This window comes from Juglans regia, chromosome 7 (genome assembly GCF_001411555.2).
Source record: "Juglans regia cultivar Chandler chromosome 7, Walnut 2.0, whole genome shotgun sequence".
NCBI lineage: Eukaryota > Viridiplantae > Streptophyta > Magnoliopsida > Fagales > Juglandaceae > Juglans > Juglans regia.
In genome coordinates this window covers 45,083,724-45,107,067 of record NC_049907.1, presented here as the reverse complement: position 1 = coordinate 45,107,067, position 23,344 = coordinate 45,083,724, and the positions used below count along the sequence as shown (strand labels likewise).

Sequence of the window (23,344 nt, the reverse complement as noted above, 5' to 3'; positions counted from 1 at the left end):
TTTAACTCACGGATTCTTTCATGTTACGCATGAAGCACGAACTTATTAAATTACAAATTAACGACATTAATATTTCTCGTTGGGATTGAGTTTTACCGACGCGCGGCAATTTCAACAGATTAATGATCAACGAAGTAAAATCAAAATCGGTGCTATTAAACAATTGCATGCATCTAAAAATTAATAATCACCAACGTGATTATTCCTTGCAAATGGCCACATCGATCTCTTGCATAAATTAAGTAGCTAATTCTAACCCTAGCTCGCAGTTACATTTATATATACATGATATAGTTCAAAGCTAAAACTTGTCATGCATGTACAGACTTAGAGTAGCCCGGCGCTGTAACTTACCGCGCTAGGTTAAGATCATTTTTTTATCATTTTAAAAAAATTTTAAAAAAAAATCAATACACTAATAGTCACTTCTTTAACTATTAAATAAAAAAAATTAAAAAAAAAATACATGAGATCATGTCAAAATGAAGAGACAAGTTGAGTGGGCAAAACAATATTATTCATATATATATATATATGTATGTATATATGTATGACTGACAATATTATATATTATATGTATGTACTGATGTGTGTGTATAATGGATCATATTATATATATTTATATAAGCATATTGCTGATCATCATACAATTTTGATATCTGGATGATGGTTGTGATCACACTTTTTCTTTGTGGATCCGACAGAATCTTGAACGTGGGGATTATACGCAGTGTGCACACTTTTAAGAGGGGGAAAAAAAATCCTAGCAAAAACTTTAAAAAATGTTTGTTCCAAAATGATCATTACAATAGATCATAATTAAGAGTCCAACCACCGGATTATTATATTGAGGAGGCAGCCCCCAGCCATTTTTTTATTTTTTATTTTTAATATAGGAATCTACAAATTACAATGTTACCTGCCATGCCAGTACTGGAGATGATCATGTCTTATGGGTATGCATGGGTGGACGACTAATTTATAAGCGATACATAGAAATACCCTTCAAGGAAAAATATCATTATTATATTTTATCAATGATTAAATGAAAATAATAAATAATTTTTCAATCATGCATTTAATTATGAATACCGTATATAATTAATAATATGACTTTTAATTTTACTTTCACGAGCTTCTTTTTTTATATGGTGTTTGAATTAATGTGGGTGCAGATAGTAGTAGCTATCATGCATGATAAGTATGTAACATGAAAACATATACATGCAAATAGGTGAGATTCAATGTATCCGTGCAAAAATATAATATAGTGGTATTGTAAGTGATGAGGATGATGACATGGAAATTCTTTGAATGATATATGCGGTAATGTTGGACCATTTCGATCAAATGGAAGAAGAAGAAGAAGAAGAAGAAGATAAGGGAGAAGTCTGGAGTACACAAAGGGGTAGGTTGAAAAAATCAGTGCAGGGAAATGGAATTAAGGTCTTTTTTTTTTTTTTTTGGTTTGAATTCAACTTTGAAGGTAAACGGTCACGGTTGGAAGTGGAGCAGTCAACAACACTGAACTGTGAAGTGGTAAATGGGGGACCCAATCATGAGAGTTTACTTCCGTCAACTCCCACGGCAGGACTGAAGAGCGTTGCGTGAGACTTGAGTCGTGTTCCCCAACCACAACAGATTGTTCGCACGCCGTCCTACTATTGGATTACACAATAATTACGTCACGATACGGGCGTGGTGAAAACCAAGATTCACCCTGACATCTCACTGCAGTCTGCACTACCGGAGAGACGGTCAAAAAAAAGATGACAATTTTGAGTCCAAGTTACCATCTCAAAACCCTTTCTTCAAGTATTATATTTTTTTAGATTTAAAAAAAAAAAAAAAAAAAAAAAAAGTAGATGAGCCGATGTTCCATAACACTATTTTTCTTATAATTTAAGACTTATTTTACGATTAGGATTAAAATTTCTCCTACGTCTGAATCTTTATTTTAGATAAAAGGTTTTAAAAATGAACAGTAATTTCTTAAATATAAAAAATTATTATTCATCTTCTAAATCATCTTTTATTAATATTTTATTCTAATAAATAAAATAAATTATTCTTCCAATCATATACACTTTCTATCATATTTATATTTATTATAGTTTTAAATAATAATTTAAATAATTACTAAAATATATACAAAATTTAATTTTAAAAATATTATCGTACCCACAAAAAAATAAGTTAAAGTTTTGTTTAAAATATTCACTAGAGTAATAGTTCAAAACATAAGAAAAAATATTGAATAGTTAAGTTTGTAAATGGAAGTGAGAGAAAAAAAAAATAAAGAAAAAATATTATTTTAATATAATAGAGAAATGATAGGGAATTAAATATAAGAAGTTTTTGAAAAATAAATAAAATTTTAAAAAACTTTGTAGAGAATGTGATTTTTAACTAAATTATAAAAATTTTTATAAGAAATGAGATGAGAATACTCAAGAAATAATAAAAAAATGGCTTTTTTACTTAAGAGTGATTATCATAATATCCCAATTGTTGTGATTTAGATCTCGGGAAGTTGTAAATGCTTCCTCAAATTGAGTTTGAGTCGTAACTTAAACTCGGCCTAACTAGAAAACTCAATAAATCTTTTAATAGTTAAAATTAATAGTCTAAAGTGAATCATATTCGATTTCGAACGCACGATCTAGTATGTTTCAAATTTAACTCAAATGACAAATATTATTGACTTACCACCATTAGTGGTCTCTGAGCATATTTTTTTTAACTATCATATAATTTTATTGGATTTGTAAAGCCTGATTTTGTTTGTGTGTCAGTCAAATTTAATGATCCAATCCAAAAAGGACATGTTATAGTTTTTGATGAATTTTCAATGAGGCTTTGGGTCATGGGCGCAGGTTTTGTCATTGTTTTGGCTCGGGAAGCGCCAAGCAGAAATTTTATCGACGTTCACACGATAAGTAGCTCAAGCGGAACTCAGGCAGAGAGTTTACTTGAACGAATATCGAATAATAGGTTCGCTCGAAGTGTGCTCAACACTCTAATTGAGAGAATAACACAAAAAAAAAAATTAAAAATTAGAATTTCCGCCATGTAACACCATAAATATGTACTTAATAAATAGTTTAGTAGGATCTGAGTGTTCTGAACAACGAGATTTCATTTCAAAGTGTATTTTGTAATTCTTAAGTATAATAAAATCTTCTACAGTTCTGTGAACGTAGGCATATTGTCGAGCCACATTAATTTTGTGTTGTATGATTGATTTGCTTGTATTTATTTTACTTTGTCTACCATCATTATTCACAACAAACCTTTCGTTTTTAGACTTGATTAAGAATTGAGAAATGCTTGATCAATTAAAATAAATTTCAAAAGCTTAATTTATAAATTAATATGACTTGGCTTGGTATATCAAATTTATCTTATAATAAAAAAATTTTAAAATATAGTTAAGAATTATATATACTTATGTGCATTTTAAAATTCTCTTCTTTATTATTTTTCTAAAAATGAATTTTCAAGGTCGCAAAACTGGGTCAAAAAATTGTCTCAAATATTTGAATACTTTTTAGGTCAAACACTTTTCTTGGTTTGGCAGTTTAAACTTTAAAGACACGAAACAGACGGTAAAAATATTTAACGATTAAAAACTACCCATATGGTGATGTTAACTTGTTTACAAGCACACTTATAAAGTCAAGACTCGAGTCAACTGGAGCTGTATAGTGAAAATCTTTTAATAAGTCAAGACACTTATTAAAATTAGATAGATTGAATTAATTATGATGGATAGATAAGTATATATATTTTTTACTATTAATATATCCCATTTTAAATTATTATTAATTTGAATATTATTATTACTATTAAAATTATTCAACCCCAACTTGGAATGAAGACTTCTATCATAACAAATAATCTGTTGGTTTGGTTATATAAAATTAAACTATTTCATCTTATCTTATTTTATATAATCATTATAATTTTTTTAAATTTTTATATAAAATATAATAAATAATTTAATTTTTTTAATTTTAAAATAAAAAAATATTATAAAAATATTTTATTTAATTTTTAATAAAAAAATTTCATCTTATCTCATCTAAACTATATAATAAATGAGAAATTTTGGCTCAGTCAAAAACATATATCTTTTGAGTCTTTTGTTTGTTCCACGTTTTCTACTTTTGAGAACTAAAAAAGATCTTCAAAGGGGACATGATCGCAGACTTGGAATTTTGTCCCCGATCGAGTTGAACTCAAATCACATAAAAATAAAAATAAATACAAAAATAAATAGTTGTCCATTTTCGTGCAATCACTTTCTTGGTACGTTGCACTTTTCTTTTTCTCTCCTACCACCTCTCTCTCTCTCTCCCTCTCCCATTCTGTGCTAATTAAAATGGTTATTATTAATATTTTTTATTTTATTTTTTGAAAAAGGACCGTGTGGCCTTTGGTGTATTTTAGTGGGAGGGTCGGTTGGGTACTGTGATTAGTGGACCAATGGTATAATATAGGAACAGTTGCAAAAAGGTTGCCGGGAATAAACAGCAACCTGTCTGTGCAAATTGCCAGGAACATTGAAAGGTGGAATATAAATAAATAAAATAGCCTAGGTTTAAAACTGTTCTGTTCTTTTAGAGAAAAATGGTGGTAATGGATTTGGTGAATCTTTCATCTTAGATTTGTTCAGTCTTAACTAGTCAAGTTTCAGATAATTTTTCTCAGGAAGAAGATATTGCACTACATTACAAAATATGATGGTGGAAACAACAAGTTATATGGTTTAACTTCTGTATCATTATCTTTATATATATATATATATATATATGTGATTAATATTCCATTTGAAAGGAACATCTACCATTTGGTTAAGGGATTGGTGTTCTTCATAATTAATGGTTCAACTAGTATATCTTTTGTAAATAATTTATTGTTCTTGACCCTCCTTTTCAAATTTAAGTTGATTGATTTTATGCCTTGAATGTTTTTTTCTATCCATTATTTGAATAAGTTTTGCAAATGAAAGATAAGAGTATGCGTATCAGTTCGTTGTTATCACCTAAAATTCATTTGTTTCACATTAAAATATTATATTGGTCTAGAAATTTACTATGTATCAACTACTATTTATTTTCACATCTCACATTTATAGTTTTTTCATATATTGTGAGAATATTTTTCATAAAATATGAACGTATTTTTTATAGGTGTGAGATGTGGAGTGGTGAATAATAGATCTAATGGCTGATAAAAAGAATTTTTCATTGTCGTATCATATCAAATTAATGCTTTGATCTTTATAATTAAGATTCATTTTAATATGCAAGATTTATATTACCAATGTAAGTAACACCGTATGCTGCGTGAAAAGTTGATCTCTTTCAAACAAAATCAAACAATTTAAAAGGAGAATGGTATAGATCCCTATACACATTTTTAGCAAATTGATTCTATGTACATAATCTGTTGCAGTTAATATTTTGGGCATAAATTATGTGCTAGAATTAAGAGAGATCACAAGAGTTCTGAAGTTTTGAACTCATCATTGTCTTCGTAGCCTTCTGCGGCAATAAAGAGTCAAAGACAATGTTTGGGATTCCGAAAGAAAAGAAAAGAAAATTTGGAATTTCTTTTATATGCATGAGAAAAAGCGGATGAAAAAAAAAGGTTGTACAGAAAGGCCAAAGAAGCTTCTTTTCTGCATCAAAAATACCAGACCATCAGGGCTATAGACTGTCTATCCTCCAGTCCCTCTCTCTCTCTCTCTCTCTCCATTCTCTACCCTCAGGCCTCTGTTCATATCATCAAACCAATTATCCCCTCTTCTTCATATACTACTTAGCCTTTTCCTTGAGCTATATTCGAGTTTCTTTGCATTGTGTAACTTTGATGTCTATACCTCTGGAACATAATTACATAGGCTTAACAGAGACCTCTTCAATGGAAAGAGGCTCTGACAAGCTTTCATCTTCCTCTTCTTCTACTCTCTCCACTGAGGATGAGAGGAGCTCTACTCTCAACCTCAAGGAGACTGAGCTCAGGCTTGGCTTGCCTGGGTCTGAGTCCCCAGGGAGAAAACCAGGACTGGGGGTCTCTCTTTTTGGCAAGGATTTGGAGGATAAAAATAATGGGTATTCTCCGAATTCTCTAAAGAATCTCGTGTCTGGGGCTAAGAGGGGTTTCTCTGATGCCATTGATGGGTCTTCTGGGAAATGGGTTTTATCTATGAGTAATGGATCTGAGGTTGATTTGGGTAAAGGAGCTGTCTTGTTCTCTCCTAGAAGTGGAAATGGTGGGAAGCCTCTTGTTGGTTTGGAGGGTAAGAACAATACCCAGCAGTCATGTCTGTCCGCAAAACCAACCATGAAAGAGGCTAGTTCTGTTCCTCAATCTTCAAAGCCAGTTCAGGAGAAGAAGCCTCAGGTTCCTGCTGGAAATGAACATGGCAGTGCTCCTGCTGCAAAGTAAGTTTCCCATTCTTCGCATTTGTTGATCGTGTTTCTCTTTGTTGGGTTATATTTCTCCGAAATTGGTTGCCGTAAATTGGACAAAAAGTTATGGATTTTGCTTTTATCATGTACTGGTTTTCCCAAAAGAACGTGAAAACCTCACCCCGACCAAATTCTAAATTGTTTTACTAGGCTTTAATTCTAGGCTTCAAATATAGGATAAATATTAGCTGTTGTGGAATTCACTCTGTAGATTCCAGTTTTCTTCCTACCCATACTTCGAATTTGTGGCTTTTACCGTCCCCTCATACGATTTCACAAAATTTCCCTCCAGCAATTTGCAAGCATGGGTGATTTGTATGGAAACCTGTGCTCAGCTATATCATCTCTCAAAGCAAATATTGAGGGTTTTGTCTGAATGACAGAGTTATTGTGGGCTATTAGTATCTGCTCCTCCAATTATATTTTTTCTTCAGGGAACTGTGGAGGGTTTTTCACTTTTTTGGTTCTTTTATCGTTCTGAGTTTTAATCTATATGGTGGATTCTTAAATGCATACTACTTCTTGAGTGTGAAGCACTAAGTATAAAATTGTTGCAACAGGGCACAGGTTGTGGGATGGCCACCAATTCGATCATTCAGAAAAAACACCATGGCCTCCAATCTGGCAAAAAATAACGAGGAGGGTGAAGGAAAAACTGGATCTAGATGCCTTTATGTAAAAGTTAGCATGGACGGTGCTCCGTACCTAAGGAAGGTCGACCTTAAAACCTACAAAAATTATATGGAACTTTCATCAGCTCTCGAGAAGATGTTCAGCTGCTTTACCATTGGTATTCTTCTCCCCCCCTCTCTCTCTCTCTCTCTCTCACACACACACACACACACACACAACTTAAAAGCACAAAGTTAATGAGCCTCTTGGTCTGTAAAGGAAATAGTGCCTATTATCTGTGTGTGTGTGGGTGTGTGTGTGTGTGGTACTTCTAAGATATATCAGAATAGTGTTAATTCGAGTTTGCATAAGAACATATTCATGCATCAGTTGCTTTCGAAACTATATTAAAGTTTGCATGGTATATCAGAAGGGTATTTATCCATATAGTGAATGACTGATCCAGGGCAGTGCGGTTCTCATGGACTTCGAGGGCGAGATGGCCTGAATGAGAGATGTTTGAGGGATCTGCTCCATGGCTCTGAGTATGTGCTGACATATGAAGACAAAGACGGTGATTGGATGCTCGTTGGTGATGTCCCTTGGGAGTAAGTGCTATCGTCACGTGTTTTTTAAAATATACATGTATTTCAAATGTTCAATTCAAAATCTTTCATGATTTCTTAATTTGACGTGGCTTTTTATACCAAAGTGCATGGTTTTCTGTTGCAAGATTGAGCCCAGGTGATGACCAGTTGGCCTAAATCTGCTATTAAAAATCTGTTACCATGGTGGGGTATACATAATAGTGAGATATGGGTGGCTTAATATATGATATAATCTGAATATCCATCACAGCGTGAGAATTAATTTCTTGGAATTATATGCAATGAAACTCAGCACTGTACTCTGCACTTTTCTTTAAATATAGTCAGTTTGCTGAATGTTCTGTTCTGATTTCTTGCTATGGGTCTGGGATAAGTTAGGCCTTTGTCTTGGACGCTGATAAAATAAAAATTAAATAAAATTCTTACTTTGGGTTATTAGTGTTTGTCATTTTTAGTCATGACTACAAGTCTATAATTCGTTCTTATCGTTATGCTGTGTGTTGTCACAGAATGTTCACCGACTCTTGCAAGCGGCTAAGGATCATGAAAGGTTCAGATGCAATTGGTTTAGGTATGTTTTACTATAATTAATGTATTCAGCATGTTATAATTGTCAGTTAGATACATATAGTATTCTCCAGCAGACTCTTTCTTTAAGCATGGGGCCATCAATACTCCAATATCAGCCTTGATCTGTGGAATTTTATTATGCTCTTTCTTTGTTATACAAAATGTGAATCTGCTGAAAATGAATAAACATGTATGCTTGAATGCACAGCGCCAAGGGCCATGGAGAAGTGCAAGAGTCGTGACTGATGTGGAAGTATCAGCCAGAGCAGGAGGGAGACGGTACCTGAGGCAATGAAAGCTCTGAAAGAATTTTGAGTTTGGTATTCTGTTTAAAATCATATATGTGTATTTGAAATGTGTTAGTTTTTATGTAGCTAATAGACTGGAAATTTTCCGGCAAGGTAGAAGATTTTAACTGGAGACATCCAGATTATTATATACAGTGTCTGTCGTCTCTGCTATGTATCTTTGAATTCCAACTGCTGTGTAAATGGATTGCTTGTTGTTTGTAAATCTCTCTCTCTCTCTCTCTCTCTCTTTCTCTCTCTCTCTCTCTCTCTATATATATATATATATATATTGACTCGGTTGACCCTGTAGCAGAATTTCCATCCAGTCATTGGTTCTTGCAAATAACCCATTTCAGGGGTGTGCTGTACCACTTTTGTTTATATACTTTAAAGGTATCTTAACAATTTTTCTAGTCTTCTCTAACCACAACAAAGTATGTGTTGCATTAGGACCTGAGACAAGTGAAGGAAGAGTTATGAACTTGAATTCTGTGATAAAACTGCTTAAATGAGGTTTTGTTTATATATAACTCGTCGCTTGAGGTGATAAGGGAAAGCGAAACTTTGATTGGAGTTCTCTCTTGAACTCGGGAGACTTGACACGACTTCTTCATCGTTGGCATCGAGCTCTTTCAAATTTCATCATTCTGGGTGTTTGAATTCTTACACGGACCCACAGGAACCATCTTATCGTCTGCGGAATAGCAGGCAGTGGGCCGGCACCCCACTTCAAACGCGTGTAAAAAACGGCAAGGTTTTTGAGCTTATAACAAGCAAGCTGGCAAGCTGCACGTAACATGAAAAATATGTCACTGGCAAATCTCTTCTGTGCACTACGCGCTTGGTACGTTATAAGTTTTGTTTTTTTTTTTTTTAAGAAATGATATATACAAGCTCATTCCGTATAAGATCTTTAAAAAAAAAAAATGGAATCCTCAATTTTATAAAAAATTTGTACAATACTTATACATAAAGTATCTAGTTATTCAGTTCAAATGAGATATTTTATTTAAAATTAAATATAATATTTTTTTATTTAAAAATTTAAAAAAAATTAAAATTATTTATTATATTTTATATAAAAATTTAAAAAAATTATAATAATTATATAAAATGAAATAATCTGATTTTATATATCCAAACCAGCTCTAGAATTTAGAACTGGTAGCTAATATTATTATTTTCTTTTTCCTGGATTGGTACTGGGTGACTGTAAAGTCTGTACATTTGACAAAGTCCTTACTAATCTCAATCTTGATCGTTCACTAGCTTTCGGCAAGAAACTGTCTGCAAAAGTACGCTTCGGTCAATGGTAGAGGGCTTTCCAAGACATGAAATATCAGCACTTGCACGGTAGCCAAAGAATTGGCAGTCAAATTACTGCACGAGAAAAAGAACGAAAAGGAATGTTGCCTCCCAAAGCGGTTCTAAATTTCTAAAACTTGATATACAAAACATGGTGGAAAACACAGAGAGCTAGGAGAGAAAAAATCCGTGCATAACATGAAAAGGCTATGGGAAGTTAACAAAGTAAATTCTCATCTACTGTGATCTAAATCTCTTGTTTGGATATCTGAATATAAACCATCTGAGTATACCCATTGAATACAGAAGTCTCAAGTCTGGTCAGACCGAGCCGCTGGAACAAGCGGTATCGGCCATCTTCAACAATAGGACTTGGTGCACGAGCAGGATCATATCTTGATTGATGAGTGAGAGAAGGTCCAGCCACTGGAGGGAGTTCCCAATAAACATCAAGAATTGATTCCAGAAAACGGCTGTTCTCAAAGTGCTCTGCAAGGGAGATTGGCTCATTACTGTGGTTAAAATTATCCCGCATGTATCCTCTAACACCCCACCACGCTTCGCCTGGTCCACAGAGTTCTTCTATGTCCATCGCTTTCTCCCAAAATTTCTTCCTCTTTGATCTAATCCGAGCTTCATCGCTGTCTTTAAAACAGCAATGGCCACCTCCTAAATGAACAAAATAACCGATTTATATTAGTGTTTCTTGCGGCAGGAAGCCAGTAACCATAAGTCCATAATCAAGAGAACAAAACTCGTATTGAAGAAACTCCACAGGGACACAAACATGAGTACATACATTTATAGCTACAATCTCATGGCAAGTATCATGAAAATAAAAACATCTACATTTGAAGATAATATAAACTTGTTTCTACATGTGTACTTTTTGTACTTCAGCTCAATATATTGGGCAGTGATGTTAGAGTTCTAAAACACCTATCTCAAACCACATTAAATTAGACCATCAAGTTCTGAGACATAGACACCAAAACGGATGTAAATTAAGGCTCCGTGAAGAAGACTATAACTTACAGAACCACAAATAGTCAGGAGAGGGTTTTGTTTACTAAAGTTTGTGGGTTTGTCTGCGGTGAGCATGATGGATGCAATTCAACCAATATGGCAGGAAGTCATACCCAAACTGTTTGCCACAAAATCCTCAACCAAAACAAGGTACAGAAGGCATCAATGATGCATTCAAGGACAAGGCACAGAAGGTATATGTAGTGTAAAGGGCCTTCGTAAAAGAAAGTAAAAGGGAGAGCAAATACCTCTTATATAAAATTGATCACAAATCTGCCTTAAGGAATAATGATCTCCGGTTCCAGTGTCATAGTTATCCTCGAAAACAAGATGTTGGAAACCAACTTTTAGAGCCTGCTTTATTCTGTTCATCAAAGTATACAAAAGAAAAGAAAAGAAAAGAAAGAATTATGAAATTCTCAATTCTGGTGTAGGGAAATAAATAATGGATAGAATTTTCATCAAGATGCGGTGAGTACCTTTTCAATTCATTTTGATGGTCATCGAAAAAAATAAGAACCCGACTGAGATTGGTAATCCCATGTTTCTTCATCACACTTGCCCAATCAACACTTCCAAAATCCACAAAGTCCTTTCCAGCAAAGTATGTACAGTTTCCATCAACATAAGCAGGACCCTTCTGTAGATACTTCTCGGGATGTCGGGGTGTAAGTGACACAATTGGTGTGTCTGGCATTGCTTGCCGCAAGACCCAAGTGGAATGCCCCTTGAAAGCACCGCTCTCAATCATCAGATCTGGCTTCAGCCATTGAGCAATGAACCATAGCCCAAAGCTGTGATCGAAACCCATTCCAAACATATTGTTTTTAATTGGCCGGGCTTCATATATGGGTACGAAATCTTCCAAGCCTTTGAGTAAATCCTTAGACGTCCATTCAACTGTTTTTCCATGTTTCGATCTGCCTTTTGCCAAGGATGAGAATATAAGAATCGCACAATTATTGACAATGAAACTTAATGATTTCAAACTCAAACCAAGGATTTCAAGCTGAAACAAAGAATTTAGATCTTCCCCACGTTCATGCAAGGGGAACATCTTTTTTTATTGAAATTTCACTAGCAACAGTCATGTTTCCCGTCATGAACATGCCAGTATCCATATAGTTCAGACTCTACACCCTAATCTTACTTTTGTTTGGATCCCATTAAAGACAGCCAATTTTAACGAAATTCAGCATTTTAATAAGCAATACATAGCATTATTATCTTACTTTGAAATCCGCAAATGCGAAAACTTATCTCCCTACAGATATTAGAACTTAGCAGCATTGTTTCCATTATTTATTTTCATAGCAAGCAGACATTGTCTTTAACTTAGCAAAGTTATACCTTTACCCACAAGCAATCTAGGAATTCGATGCTAATTCCAATACCAAAGACACGAAAAGTGCAATAACTGTGATGAATAAAATTGAAGAAGTTAATGGATCGGATCCGGTGATAATAAAAGCTTACACCAAGGCACGCCGAGGGATCCGAAGTCCGATTCGAGGCCGTCGAACCCGTAGAATCCTGCGCGGGAAACCGGGTCGTAGTAGGATGAGGAGACGCAAACGAAACTGTGGGAGTGGAAGAGTTGCAAGGAGAGGATTGCGATGAAGGTGAGGAAGAGGAATGCGAGGCATGGTCCGATGTGGCCCATCCGGGTCAAGTAGTTAGCGGCCCGCATCGTTAGCGGGAGTTGCTGCTTCTTGGTCTTGGACTCATCGGCGGCTCCGTCGCCTTTTTCACCGGCGGCTTCGTCCCCGTGCGGCTGTGTGGATCGGCGAAGGGAGAGGACCCGCTCCAGCATGTTGTTGGGCATGACCGTGGTGTGCACTTTGTGAACTGCGGGAAATGGAACTGAGAGGTCGTGGGCCTCTACTGTTATTTCTACCGAGGGCACAAATGGAATTCAAAATATATTTGGCAACTATTAATCGAAAGTTGTTTGAGCTAATTTTGATTCTAGGATGATGATACAACATTTTTTTCATCTTGCATTGTCTCAATAGAGAGGACATTAAAATGCCTACGTTTACTCTTCTTCAGTTTCTCTAGATCTACATAAACTTGAATCTTTCAATTTTTTTTTGATAATTTCTCCACAATATTTTTAATACATGTTCAATGTTCCTACAAAATAAAATTTGAATAGCTTTACATAATTAATAAAAACTTAATTTATTTTTTAATTAGTTCATTATAATCAAACTCAATTTTTGAATAAAAATTTTAAAAGATACATCTCATGCATGTTCTATCAACTTAATTGCTGAATAATCAAATGCCTCTTTTGCTACTTCATCAAACATAGTAGCAACTAGCTTTCCTATATTATCGTCAAGTTCAACATATGTTCTAGCACATTAAATGCATTGAATATATTATTTTAAATTTTAATAGTGTTAAATTCTAAATTAAATTATATATCAATTATAAATTAAAATTGTAAGATACATACCGTGGTTTGCAGACCCTTGACTTTTGCAATATATACAAACGAAGCTTTTATTGTATTTATATTCAGTTCCTTTATTACAGTCAACACATTACATGTAATAAAATATTTGGTCCAAATCAATCACATTTATCTTCGCCTTTATCTAAAATTTTGCTTTCAACGTTAAATCATAATCAATTTTTAGAAGGAATGTTTTTGTAAATATTTTAATTTATTACTAATAAAATAATATTTACCGCTATTGGTTGCAAATTTTAATTTATTAATTTAATTTATTTTCATTTGTAAACTTTTTTAAAAAAATTATTTACAGAATCTTACCACTTCTCATTATGTTAATGAAGTAAATGATTGTTTTAACTGTTGGATACCGTTCTATCCAAGCAAAATGAAATAAAGAAATAACAATTATTTCCTACGCTCAATTAAATAAATAATCAAATGATAAAATACTATGAAACTAGAATCTAACAAAAGCATATTTCAGTATCGCATAAAAAAAATGTTTTAGAAACTATTTGTCAAACTTAATTCATCATTCCAAGCAACTACCAACTATTTATCTACTAATTATTTAAAAAAATTCCTCTACTAATTTTTTATTTAGATATTATGATTTTTTAGTTTTTTTTTTAATTGTTGATTTTTGGGAGAAAGATGATGGTTTGCAAATGGATCCAAATCACCTCGAAAGGAATAAGCAACTTGCCCGCCTGTCTGCAGGCCTCCAAGTTTAATTAATATATATACGGATTCCCAAATTCCTAAAAACGTCCATGAATCATGCTCACTTTAAATATATGATTAGATTTATTCATTCAATGTGTTTGAATATTAAAATTATTGATTACATGTTTACTGATCTTTCTCTTAATTGAATTAAAATATATGATAAATTATTTACAAAGAAAATAACTATTTATAACATAGAGAATAGATTCATTTTTATAGAAAATAACTAACAATAAATAATTTGTTTCTTAATTGATCAATACATGGCTCCACAAAATTCATGATTTAATAATATGACTTGTGTGAACCATATTTTTGTTGTTTAAATTTGTTTTTTATTTTTGAATTATGGAACTTAATTTTATTTTTCTATATATTATTTCACTCTATTAAACCCTATTTCGATTTTATTTTCTCACAAAGAGATCGATCAATGCATGTGATTTGTTTAAGTCGGTTTTCAAAATCAATAGAAAAAAAATATAATTGAAATCGGCCCATTAGCGAGCAATTTAATAATCAGCACAAAAATCAATCTGCATTAATGGGGTCTATAAATGAATATATTAATCCCTAGCTAGCACCGTGTGGACGCCATCCTTGCACCACCAGAAGCCAAGAGTCACCTTAAGCCACATAGATCAAACAATCCAGCCTTGCAAAACTGGGAGCAACTAACGCCAACCATGATCATCTCAAAAAGGCATTTACTTTAACAGAAAACAATAAAATCTGTTAAAATAAGAATTTTCGTTAGATAGCCACTTTATATATATAAAGATATACTATAATAAATATAAAATTGTTATTTATATTTGATTCATTCATTGGTTACAAACGAATTTTACTAGGTACAACCAGCGTGTACAATCGCCGTGTAACCGGCTTATGTCAGCATAAAATTAAAAAGAAAAAAAAAATTAGATAAGCAATCAACTGAAACTTTGGGATTTGATGCATTTTGTTTCTTCTCCACTCACAATGTCCACTACCTCCAAAAGCTCAAGAGGCTTCAGTGGCAATTTCAATTCCTTAGTGCACCAATGCCTCCAAAAGCTCCCGATCGCCAACAATAAGTTCATCTACAATTGCGATGCCCACACCTTCAACAAGAAGTTCAATATCGACGACCTCGGATCTGGCCACACCATGTCCAAGAAGCTCCTCTCCGATGACAGACAACGCGGGCAAGCATGGCCACGAAGATGACCACAGATTAAAGGGCCATGCCAATAAAATATTTCTTAGTATTTTAAAATATAATGGTTTTTTTTTTTTTTTTGCTCATCTCCTTAGGTGGACTTTGCATTTCAGAATCTTGCATTCCACAAAACATACCAAAGTCTGATTTGATTCTTGGATCTTTTACATTGAATGAGAACCAAATGATGAAAAGGTAACCCTGACACTTAAAATTCACATCATAATTATTTTATTTCTAAAAAAGAATCAATAAAATTAAGGACTTATTTTATATTTCAATTTACATTCTACGAAAGAAAAACAATCAAATGGCCATCATCACCAAGACGGATTATATTATTCCTATTTCTTTCCACAACTGTTGGTGTTTGGATAGCCAAAGGCAACTTTTGGGCAAACTTCAATGCCCTATTGTGAATTTCGTCATTTAAAGCAGATATCTCATTTCTCCCATAATCATCATCCACAAATATGACAATGAAACAAGAGGCACTTGGAGATCATTAGCAATCTCAGAAATTATATGAGCTATAGTAGAGGACTGTGGATCAATTATCACCACTGCCAAAGAAAATGGATTCGAAGGGAGGCAAAGGTCTTCTTCAACTTCGATCACGGATTTGAGGGAGGAATGTTTCGCTTTGAAACGAAAAATTGCAAAATTGCAAAATCGAAGAGAAAGGAGAAAAAGGGGATTTCGGGGGAAGACGAAGGGAGAAGGGGGAAATGGGATTTCAAAATGCTATGCTTGGGGAAGGGGGGATTTTGGGGGAAATGAAGTTTTTCTAAAAGGCACTGTTTTCTATGCCACGAAGGCAGCGTTTACCCGACGGTTCACCTAGCCGCCTAGCCGGTTGTGTTTAACATTTTACATAACAATAAGCTTATAGCTTTCAAAGTTCTCTATCTATCTAGTACTCATTCTTCAAGTTTAATTTCATCTCATTTTATATTATGTTTTAAGAGCACTTCCAATATTTTGGGTATATTTTCTTCATGATATATTATCAAATTCACTTTATTTTATTTTATTTTAACTAATAACTTTAACAATATACCATATATAAACTTATCTATTTTTTCTATATTATTTAAATATCCTTTTTGAAATATCTTATCAAATATTTCAAATATTCTTATGAGTTTGTAATATCTTCATATATTTTAATATTTGCAATAACTACTCATATACAACATAATATAATTTTTTCCTATACACAATAATAAAAAAAATTATAAGAAAAAAATTAAAAAAAAAAGATGAAAAAAATGAAACTATATTATGATAAAAAAAAAAAATAGAAATATTAGATGCATGGCATATCATTTCATTATTAGTTATGCATCTAGCAAAATATTAAAGTCAATTTCATCTTGCAAGTGTTAAGAGGAATTAGACATGCAAAGTGGAAGAGAAACGGATAAAAAAGCTTTACATGGATGAATAATACCAACTAAATGTAGCGAGTTTATTGTAGCAAAATAAAAAATAAAGATAAAATACATGATGCATTGGAGCTCATTTTTGAATAAATAATTAGTTATTTTAGATATACATTATGTAAAATACAATATCTATTGAGAGTGCTCAAAGTTTCTGTCATCTTATAGGTGTTTTAACGACTAAAACAAAACTTTAATTATATATATGATTATTCTTAAAAAAATATATATTCAAAAAATTATAATTAGAAATCTTTTAAAACTGACTAGAAATGATAAAAACAATTTTTCCAATCCCAAATTATCACTATACTTTAATGCTGTGCATTGAATTCGAGTAGTGTTTCTATCTGCAATGATTAATATTGTATGCATATTATAAAAGGAAGACACTATAGACACAAAGGGATCTCACACAATGATGTGTCAAGTCATTTATTTATTTATTTAATCTTGAAATCCCCCCACCGCTCTCCCTTCCCATCCTCCTCTCTTTCTCTTCTAGCCCACATCCACAACCCGTCATCGTTGCCAACAAACCGCCACCCATCCCTCTATCTCTCTCTCCTCCCTTTCTTTTCCAGTTGTGAGAATCGGGTTGCCGCTAAACTATTCACCCTTGTGCAGGTCTCTGTATCCTCACAATGCTCCAAATGAACCCCAAACGTTTTGATCATCAGAAGATTGTAGATCTCTTATAACAACATCAATATTAGGTCATGCTAGTTGATTTCTAACAGGGACGTTTCAAAATGAATTAGAGTTATGAAAGAATATGTAAAATGCAATAGCTGATGCCAAAAACATTCCTAAAGTAGTGCATATATCTGCCACTCTGCATGTTTAGATAGAAATTGGAGTTAGAAATTAGAAGTGCCATATCCGAAAACATTTAGAGAGAGATAGAGAGAGAGACCTTCCCAATCTGCAGGAACATTTAGGTTGTGTTTGGATATTGAGCTGAGTTGAATTGAGTTATTTATGAATAGTAGTGAGTTGAGATAGTAGAGTGAGTTTTATGGGGTCCACTTAAGATGATAGGATTGATTGTATTTGGATGTTGATGTGATCTCAGATGATCTAAATTGATATGTGAATAGTAATATTTTGTGAGTCTCATTAAAATGTATTTAAATGTATGAGGTATGTTGAGATGAATTTAACTTTTTATGAGAAGTTAAAACAGTAGTAGGTCTCATAAATAATTATAACTTTTTAATTTTGAAATGGGTTGAGGTGATCTTGAAATCCAAACATAGCCAACAGGTTAGGTTTGGGTATTAAGAGTACCTCTTAGAATATCTCACTACTTTTCACCTACTTTTTACTACTATTCATTATTATTCAATATTCTATAATTATTTTTTTATTAATTTTTCACTACTATTTACAGAATACCTGATGTACTCTCATTACTCAAATGTGTTTGTATGTTAAGATAAATTTATATGTATTTTATTGGAAGTTGAAAAAGGTTGTGAGTCCTGCGTGTAAAGAAGTGTTGAATTGAAAAATGTTGTGAGTCCCACGTGTAAAGAGATTTTGAGTAAGGGTGAAAATCGACCCCTTCAGCTCGATTTTTGGGCAAAACCGACACTGACTGATGCTTCATTTTTAGGGGAGGAAACTAGTCGATGGGGAGGAGAAACACCAACCATCTCAACGCCGGCTGTTCTCTGGTGGTTCACGGTCGGTTCATCGGCGAGCATCGTCTGAGAGAGTAGAGAGAGAGAGAGAGAGAGAGAGAGAGAGAGAGGATGAGAATCGAGAAGTGAACTGGGAAAGAAGAAATTAGGAAGAAGACGACTTTATTTCGAAACAATGCCGTTTGGTTTCTACTTAAATTTTCTTTAATACATTATGAATAAAATGACGCCGTTTGGTTTAATACCAAATGATGTTGTTTCAGTTGTGTTTAAAACACAACTACATGCTTAAAACGACGTTGTTCCACTTGAATTTAAGTAGAATGATGTCGTTTTAAGTACAAAATATATAAAAAAAAAATATATAATTTGTTTAATTGGCCAGTTCAGCTGTTTGAACTAGGTTCGAACCAACGCCGAACCGGCCGATATAGGTTTTCTCTATTTGCTGCCACACGCCGATCGGTTTCAGCCAGTTTTGAGCTACGGCGGCTGGTCTGACTCGGTCTAGGTTGGTTTCTCGGTTTCTTGTACATTCCTAGTTTTGAGTTGAGACAACTTTAATAATTTGAGAGTTTGGTGTTTAAATGTTAGACATAATTTAAAATTAGATTGAATTAAGTTGAACCCAGATGAGTTTAACAACCAAATTGAGCCTTCGCTTGGTCCAATGATATAATGTAATATTCTAATCCTCCAACATAAAAAAAAAAAAAAAAAAAACACCTTCATTTCGTACAAACGGAGAAAAAAAAAAAAAAAGGAGCAAAAAGAAACGGCAAACTAGAAAATGGAAGTGAAAAAGTTGGAAAAAAAAAGGAGAGAGATACCTGACGTTGGGTTGTTGAAGAAGCTTGGAGGGGCGTTGGATTGCTGAAGAAGTTTGCAAGGACGTCCGACGTTGGCTAGAGTGAAAACGGGATGGCCGCAGGCCCGCAGGACAGGGAGTGTCGACTGTTCACTTATGCCACATCAATTTGTAGTTCGTGGGATCCCTTTGTAAATCCCTCTGTAGCAGCTCCGATTATAAAATGGATATTTAATTTAGAAACTGTAGACCCGGGTACTAGCAGCCCCGATTAAGCAACGTGAGATCTTTCGCTACTTCACACATGCATTGAAGAACAATAGCTGCAACTAGCTACTAGTACTACTGCATTAACACAATCCTCTCACATTATGCCAATATCGCAAAGGAGAGAGAGAGAGAGAGAGAGAGAGACGGTGCATGCATTTATACGCACCATTACCCCACAAATAAAGGAAAGGAAAGGAAAGCATTACACCCACATGCACATTGGAGCTGGAGTCCTCTCCTTGCATTGAGAGCAGAGAGAAATGTCCTCACTAGAGTCCCCCAACTCCCCTCCCAACCTGTCTTTTACAATAAGATCAGGAGCAGCTGCATCCACCCCAACCAAGTTCTCCAGAAGCATTTCCACCAAAGAACCCTCCTTTTCCCATTTCCCCTACACCCCACCTCGCCTGAGCGCCCCATCCACTCTTTCCAAAAGCCTCCACACTTCACCGCTTGCCTCCCCTCTTCACTCCCTCGTCCCCACCAAGATCCCCGACCTCCACTCTGCTGCCTACCGGTGCGTCTCCTCGGTCCTCAAAAAGGACGGCCAGATCCTGTCCATTGCCGTGTCCAACGGCTTCGTCTACACAGGCTCGGATGCCAACGCCATCAGGATTTGGAGGCTCCCGGAGTTCGCCGAGTGTGGGCAGCTCAAGACCAAGGCTTGCATGGTGGTTGCATTGGTGGTGTACAATGAAAGAGTCTATGCAGCCTATGGTGACGGCAAGATTCGGGTGTGGCGCAGAACATCTGATCATGGGGGCTTGAAGCACATCCGATTGGCGACGATCCCCAAGACTGGAAGTTATGTCCGGAGCTATATTGCCGGCAAAGATAAAACGGTATGAGTTGATGGGTTTGATTTGCATTTACTGCTCTATTTATTTATCGGTGTACCTTGTTTGTCTGCTTATCTCGTCATGATCGTGTTAAACGAGTGTCCCAAAGTTGAAGTGCGTATTCTTTAACCTACATTTATTACTAAAGTTTCCATTTTTTTTGTTCGCTAAAAAACCAACTGATTTTGTAATAATCACGATAAACTTAGTGTCTTTTATGTTAATAATTGTCTGAAAAGTTCAAGTTCTTTCATTTTTCTTCTTTTGTAAAAAAACATTCTATACTCCTGATACTAGTTAAGGGGTCCTCAACATGAACGTTCTTATCCTAATCGTTAAAAATCCCTTCTTTAATATATTAATGAAGGGGCTAGCTAGCTAGTGAGATGACTCATGAGTGCTATAGATGAACTGATCAGAACTCCAAGCTGGTCTTTTGGTGGTATAGCGACTAATTGCAACGCTTGCATGCACAGGAGGATCGATCGAAGAGTGGGAGAGAAATCTAGCAGCCCCTAATTTATTATAAGACCAATTAGGATCGATCGGCACCTGAATATAATATATATATGATTTAAAAACTTCAAGATAAATATTAGTATTATTCTTTGTTTTATTCGTTAGTAATTATATTAATTCACTTTAAGGAGAGTACGTCCTTACAATAAAATTAATTATTTGTAATCAGTTATATTTTATAAAAAAAATTATTTTTTATTTAAATAAATTTATATTTTATGGTAATTAATAGTCATTCTTATTATAAATAATTTGTTACAAATATATATTTTTTTTCTTGTAGGCGTAATCATGGTAATATTCTTTGAATTCGCGATGGAAATTGGAATAAATTAATATCGAATGCGGTTTCTTGGAAACCTCAGCAATAATATGCATGTGATCTCCTGCATGGCCCATGATTAACGAGCTAGCTAGGCTAATTATTTACCTCCAATGTTCATCATGATCAGTGGGTTATAGCACCTCACTGCAAATAGAAATGACCCTCTTTATCATTTTTATTCAGTCTTAAAAATGATAGTACTTAGATGTAACCTCTAATATATATTTATTGAATATTAGTTCAGTTGTATAAATTGATCTATAAATATGAAAACATCTAGTTAAATCATGTGTCTGTATGTATTTTTAGCTAGACTTTTTAGGGAATAAATTTCTGTAAATTATGTTAGTTCAAAAAAAAAAAAAAAAAATTCTGTAAATTATGGTCACGGGAATCAGGCATCATGATCTCCACTTACTTTAATTAATACATAGATGTCAGGCGTTGGGTCATCATAAAGAAGACAAGATGCTGATGATTCTGCGAACTTATTAATTAGCTGCGGAAATTGTGGATGGAACGAAATTCCATTTCCATTATCTATAAAAATCTTTAGAGTCTTTAATGAAGACAGACCAACCGACATTGCTTTTGAGTGCGAGCCCAGGACTAGCTAGCTGGAAGCTGCCTGACTATTAATTTTCCCATGCAAGAGCATTCACCTAAATTAATAAGCATTGCAGGAATAAGGTGCGGATGAGTTATTTCTAAGGCGACTAAATTAATCGATATCGCAATTTTTCTGGTGGACTGAATAGTGATAGGTTGGTTTGCATATTTATGTTTAACAATTAAGCCCGGCCCCATTCTTCAATATTTTATACTCTATTTGATTTAGCTAGGTACGATATTAACGTTTGGCACAGCACAAGCCAAGATATATTCCAACCAAGAAATAAATAAATTCCCTAATATATATATATATATATATATATATAATGAACATGTTATTATATATTGATGATCCATCTTAATTAAATGTTCACTTTTTTTTTTTTTTTGATATTTTGAGGTGAATAAGTTTATATACCATGCATGTAAATATTGGCTGTATACAAGAAGAAAATTATAATTTTATGATGCATTTATTTTCAATCACCACTCTAGCAGATGAAGCATACAGGACCCATAACGGCACTTGCGATCAATGCATCCGACGACATCCTGTATTCAGCTTCCCTTGATAAAACAGTGAAAGTATGGCGAATCTCTGACCTCAAATGCATCGAGACCATTCAAGCCCATCCCGAGCCAATCAATGCCATCGCAGTGGCTGATGACGGAGTTTTGTTCACCGCCTCCGACGATGCCACTGTCAAAGTTTGGCGCCGCAACTTTTGCAGAGGGGACCAACCTCACTCGCTCACCGTGACTCTCCCAGCCAAGAGCTCGCCCGTAAAATCCCTGGCTCTCACCGAAGATGGTGGAGTTTTATACGGTGGGTGCACAGATGGCTACATAAACTACTGGCTCATGGGCTGGTTCTCGGGCCAACTGAACTACGGTGGCGCACTCCAGGGTCACACCCATGCAGTCATGTGCCTAGCCAGTGTGGCTAGTTATGTCGTGAGTGGCTCGGCAGACTCAACATGTAGGGTTTGGATTAGAGAACAAGACGGAGGCCAGCACACATGTGTAGCAGTGTTGGTGGGACATAGGGGGCCTATTAGGTCTATCACTGCGTTTTCTGGGGCTTTGGGCGAAGAATATCAGAGTAGTACTGAGGATGGCTTCACAATCTGTACAGGGAGTCTTGATGGAGTGTTAAAGGTGTGGCATGTGACATGCAAGAACATGAAATCAAGCAGCCTGCAGTCTCCTGCACAAAGTGGGAGCGAGTATTTTGAGCTGTAGATCATCGAATATTGGAGACTTTGATCAGGGATTCCAATTTCCTATACTTTAAGACGTCGCATATGTACATATTTGTAGCGAATCATGGTAGCTGGCTAGCTCTTAGATAAAATGATGATCATAATATCGATCAGCCCTCAAATTTCAATGCACTGTACAACTTGCAAGCTGCTAGATTCTCAACCAAAAACTCTTTCAACGTCGTAGACACATTAATAATATGGGCTGTCTTTAATTAATTTTTCTATAGGCCAAGGATATTTGAATTTCGCGCGGTGGTCATTTTGGAGCAGAAGATATATATGATTGGAACTCGTAACGTGACGCAGCTAAACAAGGACAGGTATGCCC

General features: G+C 34.6%; 3 protein-coding genes across 5 annotated transcripts; 2 read left to right on the top strand and 1 right to left on the bottom strand.

Annotated features, from left to right (window-relative positions):
* Positions 1-5,651: 5,651 nt before the first annotated feature.
* LOC109000692 (auxin-responsive protein IAA27-like) lies at positions 5,652-8,782 on the top strand. Its single transcript, XM_018977662.2, has 5 exons — positions 5,652-6,452; positions 7,040-7,269; positions 7,558-7,699; positions 8,209-8,270; positions 8,478-8,782. Exons 1-5 carry the CDS (start codon positions 5,878-5,880, stop codon positions 8,513-8,515), a joined length of 1,047 nt encoding a protein of 348 aa, XP_018833207.1. The 5' UTR covers positions 5,652-5,877; the 3' UTR covers positions 8,516-8,782.
* Positions 8,783-9,968: 1,186 nt separating this feature from the next.
* On the bottom strand, positions 9,969-12,769 carry LOC109000690. Of its 2 annotated transcripts, none has more exons than XM_018977658.2 (4): positions 12,367-12,769; positions 11,370-11,814; positions 11,139-11,254; positions 9,969-10,533 (listed from the first exon to the last, which is right to left on the bottom strand). In XM_018977658.2, exons 1-4 carry the CDS (start codon positions 12,713-12,715, stop codon positions 10,112-10,114), a joined length of 1,332 nt encoding a protein of 443 aa, XP_018833203.2. In that variant the 5' UTR covers positions 12,716-12,769; the 3' UTR covers positions 9,969-10,111. The 2 variants fall into 2 exon arrangements, with proteins under 2 accessions (XP_018833203.2, XP_018833204.2); XM_018977659.2 differs by having other exon boundaries at positions 11,370-11,810; positions 12,367-12,742.
* Positions 12,770-19,616: 6,847 nt separating this feature from the next.
* Positions 19,617-23,232, top strand: LOC109000693 (protein JINGUBANG-like). Of its 2 annotated transcripts, none has more exons than XM_035692488.1 (2): positions 19,617-20,298; positions 22,250-23,232. In XM_035692488.1, exons 1-2 carry the CDS (start codon positions 19,717-19,719, stop codon positions 22,991-22,993), a joined length of 1,326 nt encoding a protein of 441 aa, XP_035548381.1. In that variant the 5' UTR covers positions 19,617-19,716; the 3' UTR covers positions 22,994-23,232. The 2 variants fall into 2 exon arrangements, with proteins under 2 accessions (XP_035548381.1, XP_035548380.1); XM_035692487.1 differs by having other exon boundaries at positions 22,247-23,194.
* The last annotated feature ends 112 nt before the right edge of the window (positions 23,233-23,344 follow it).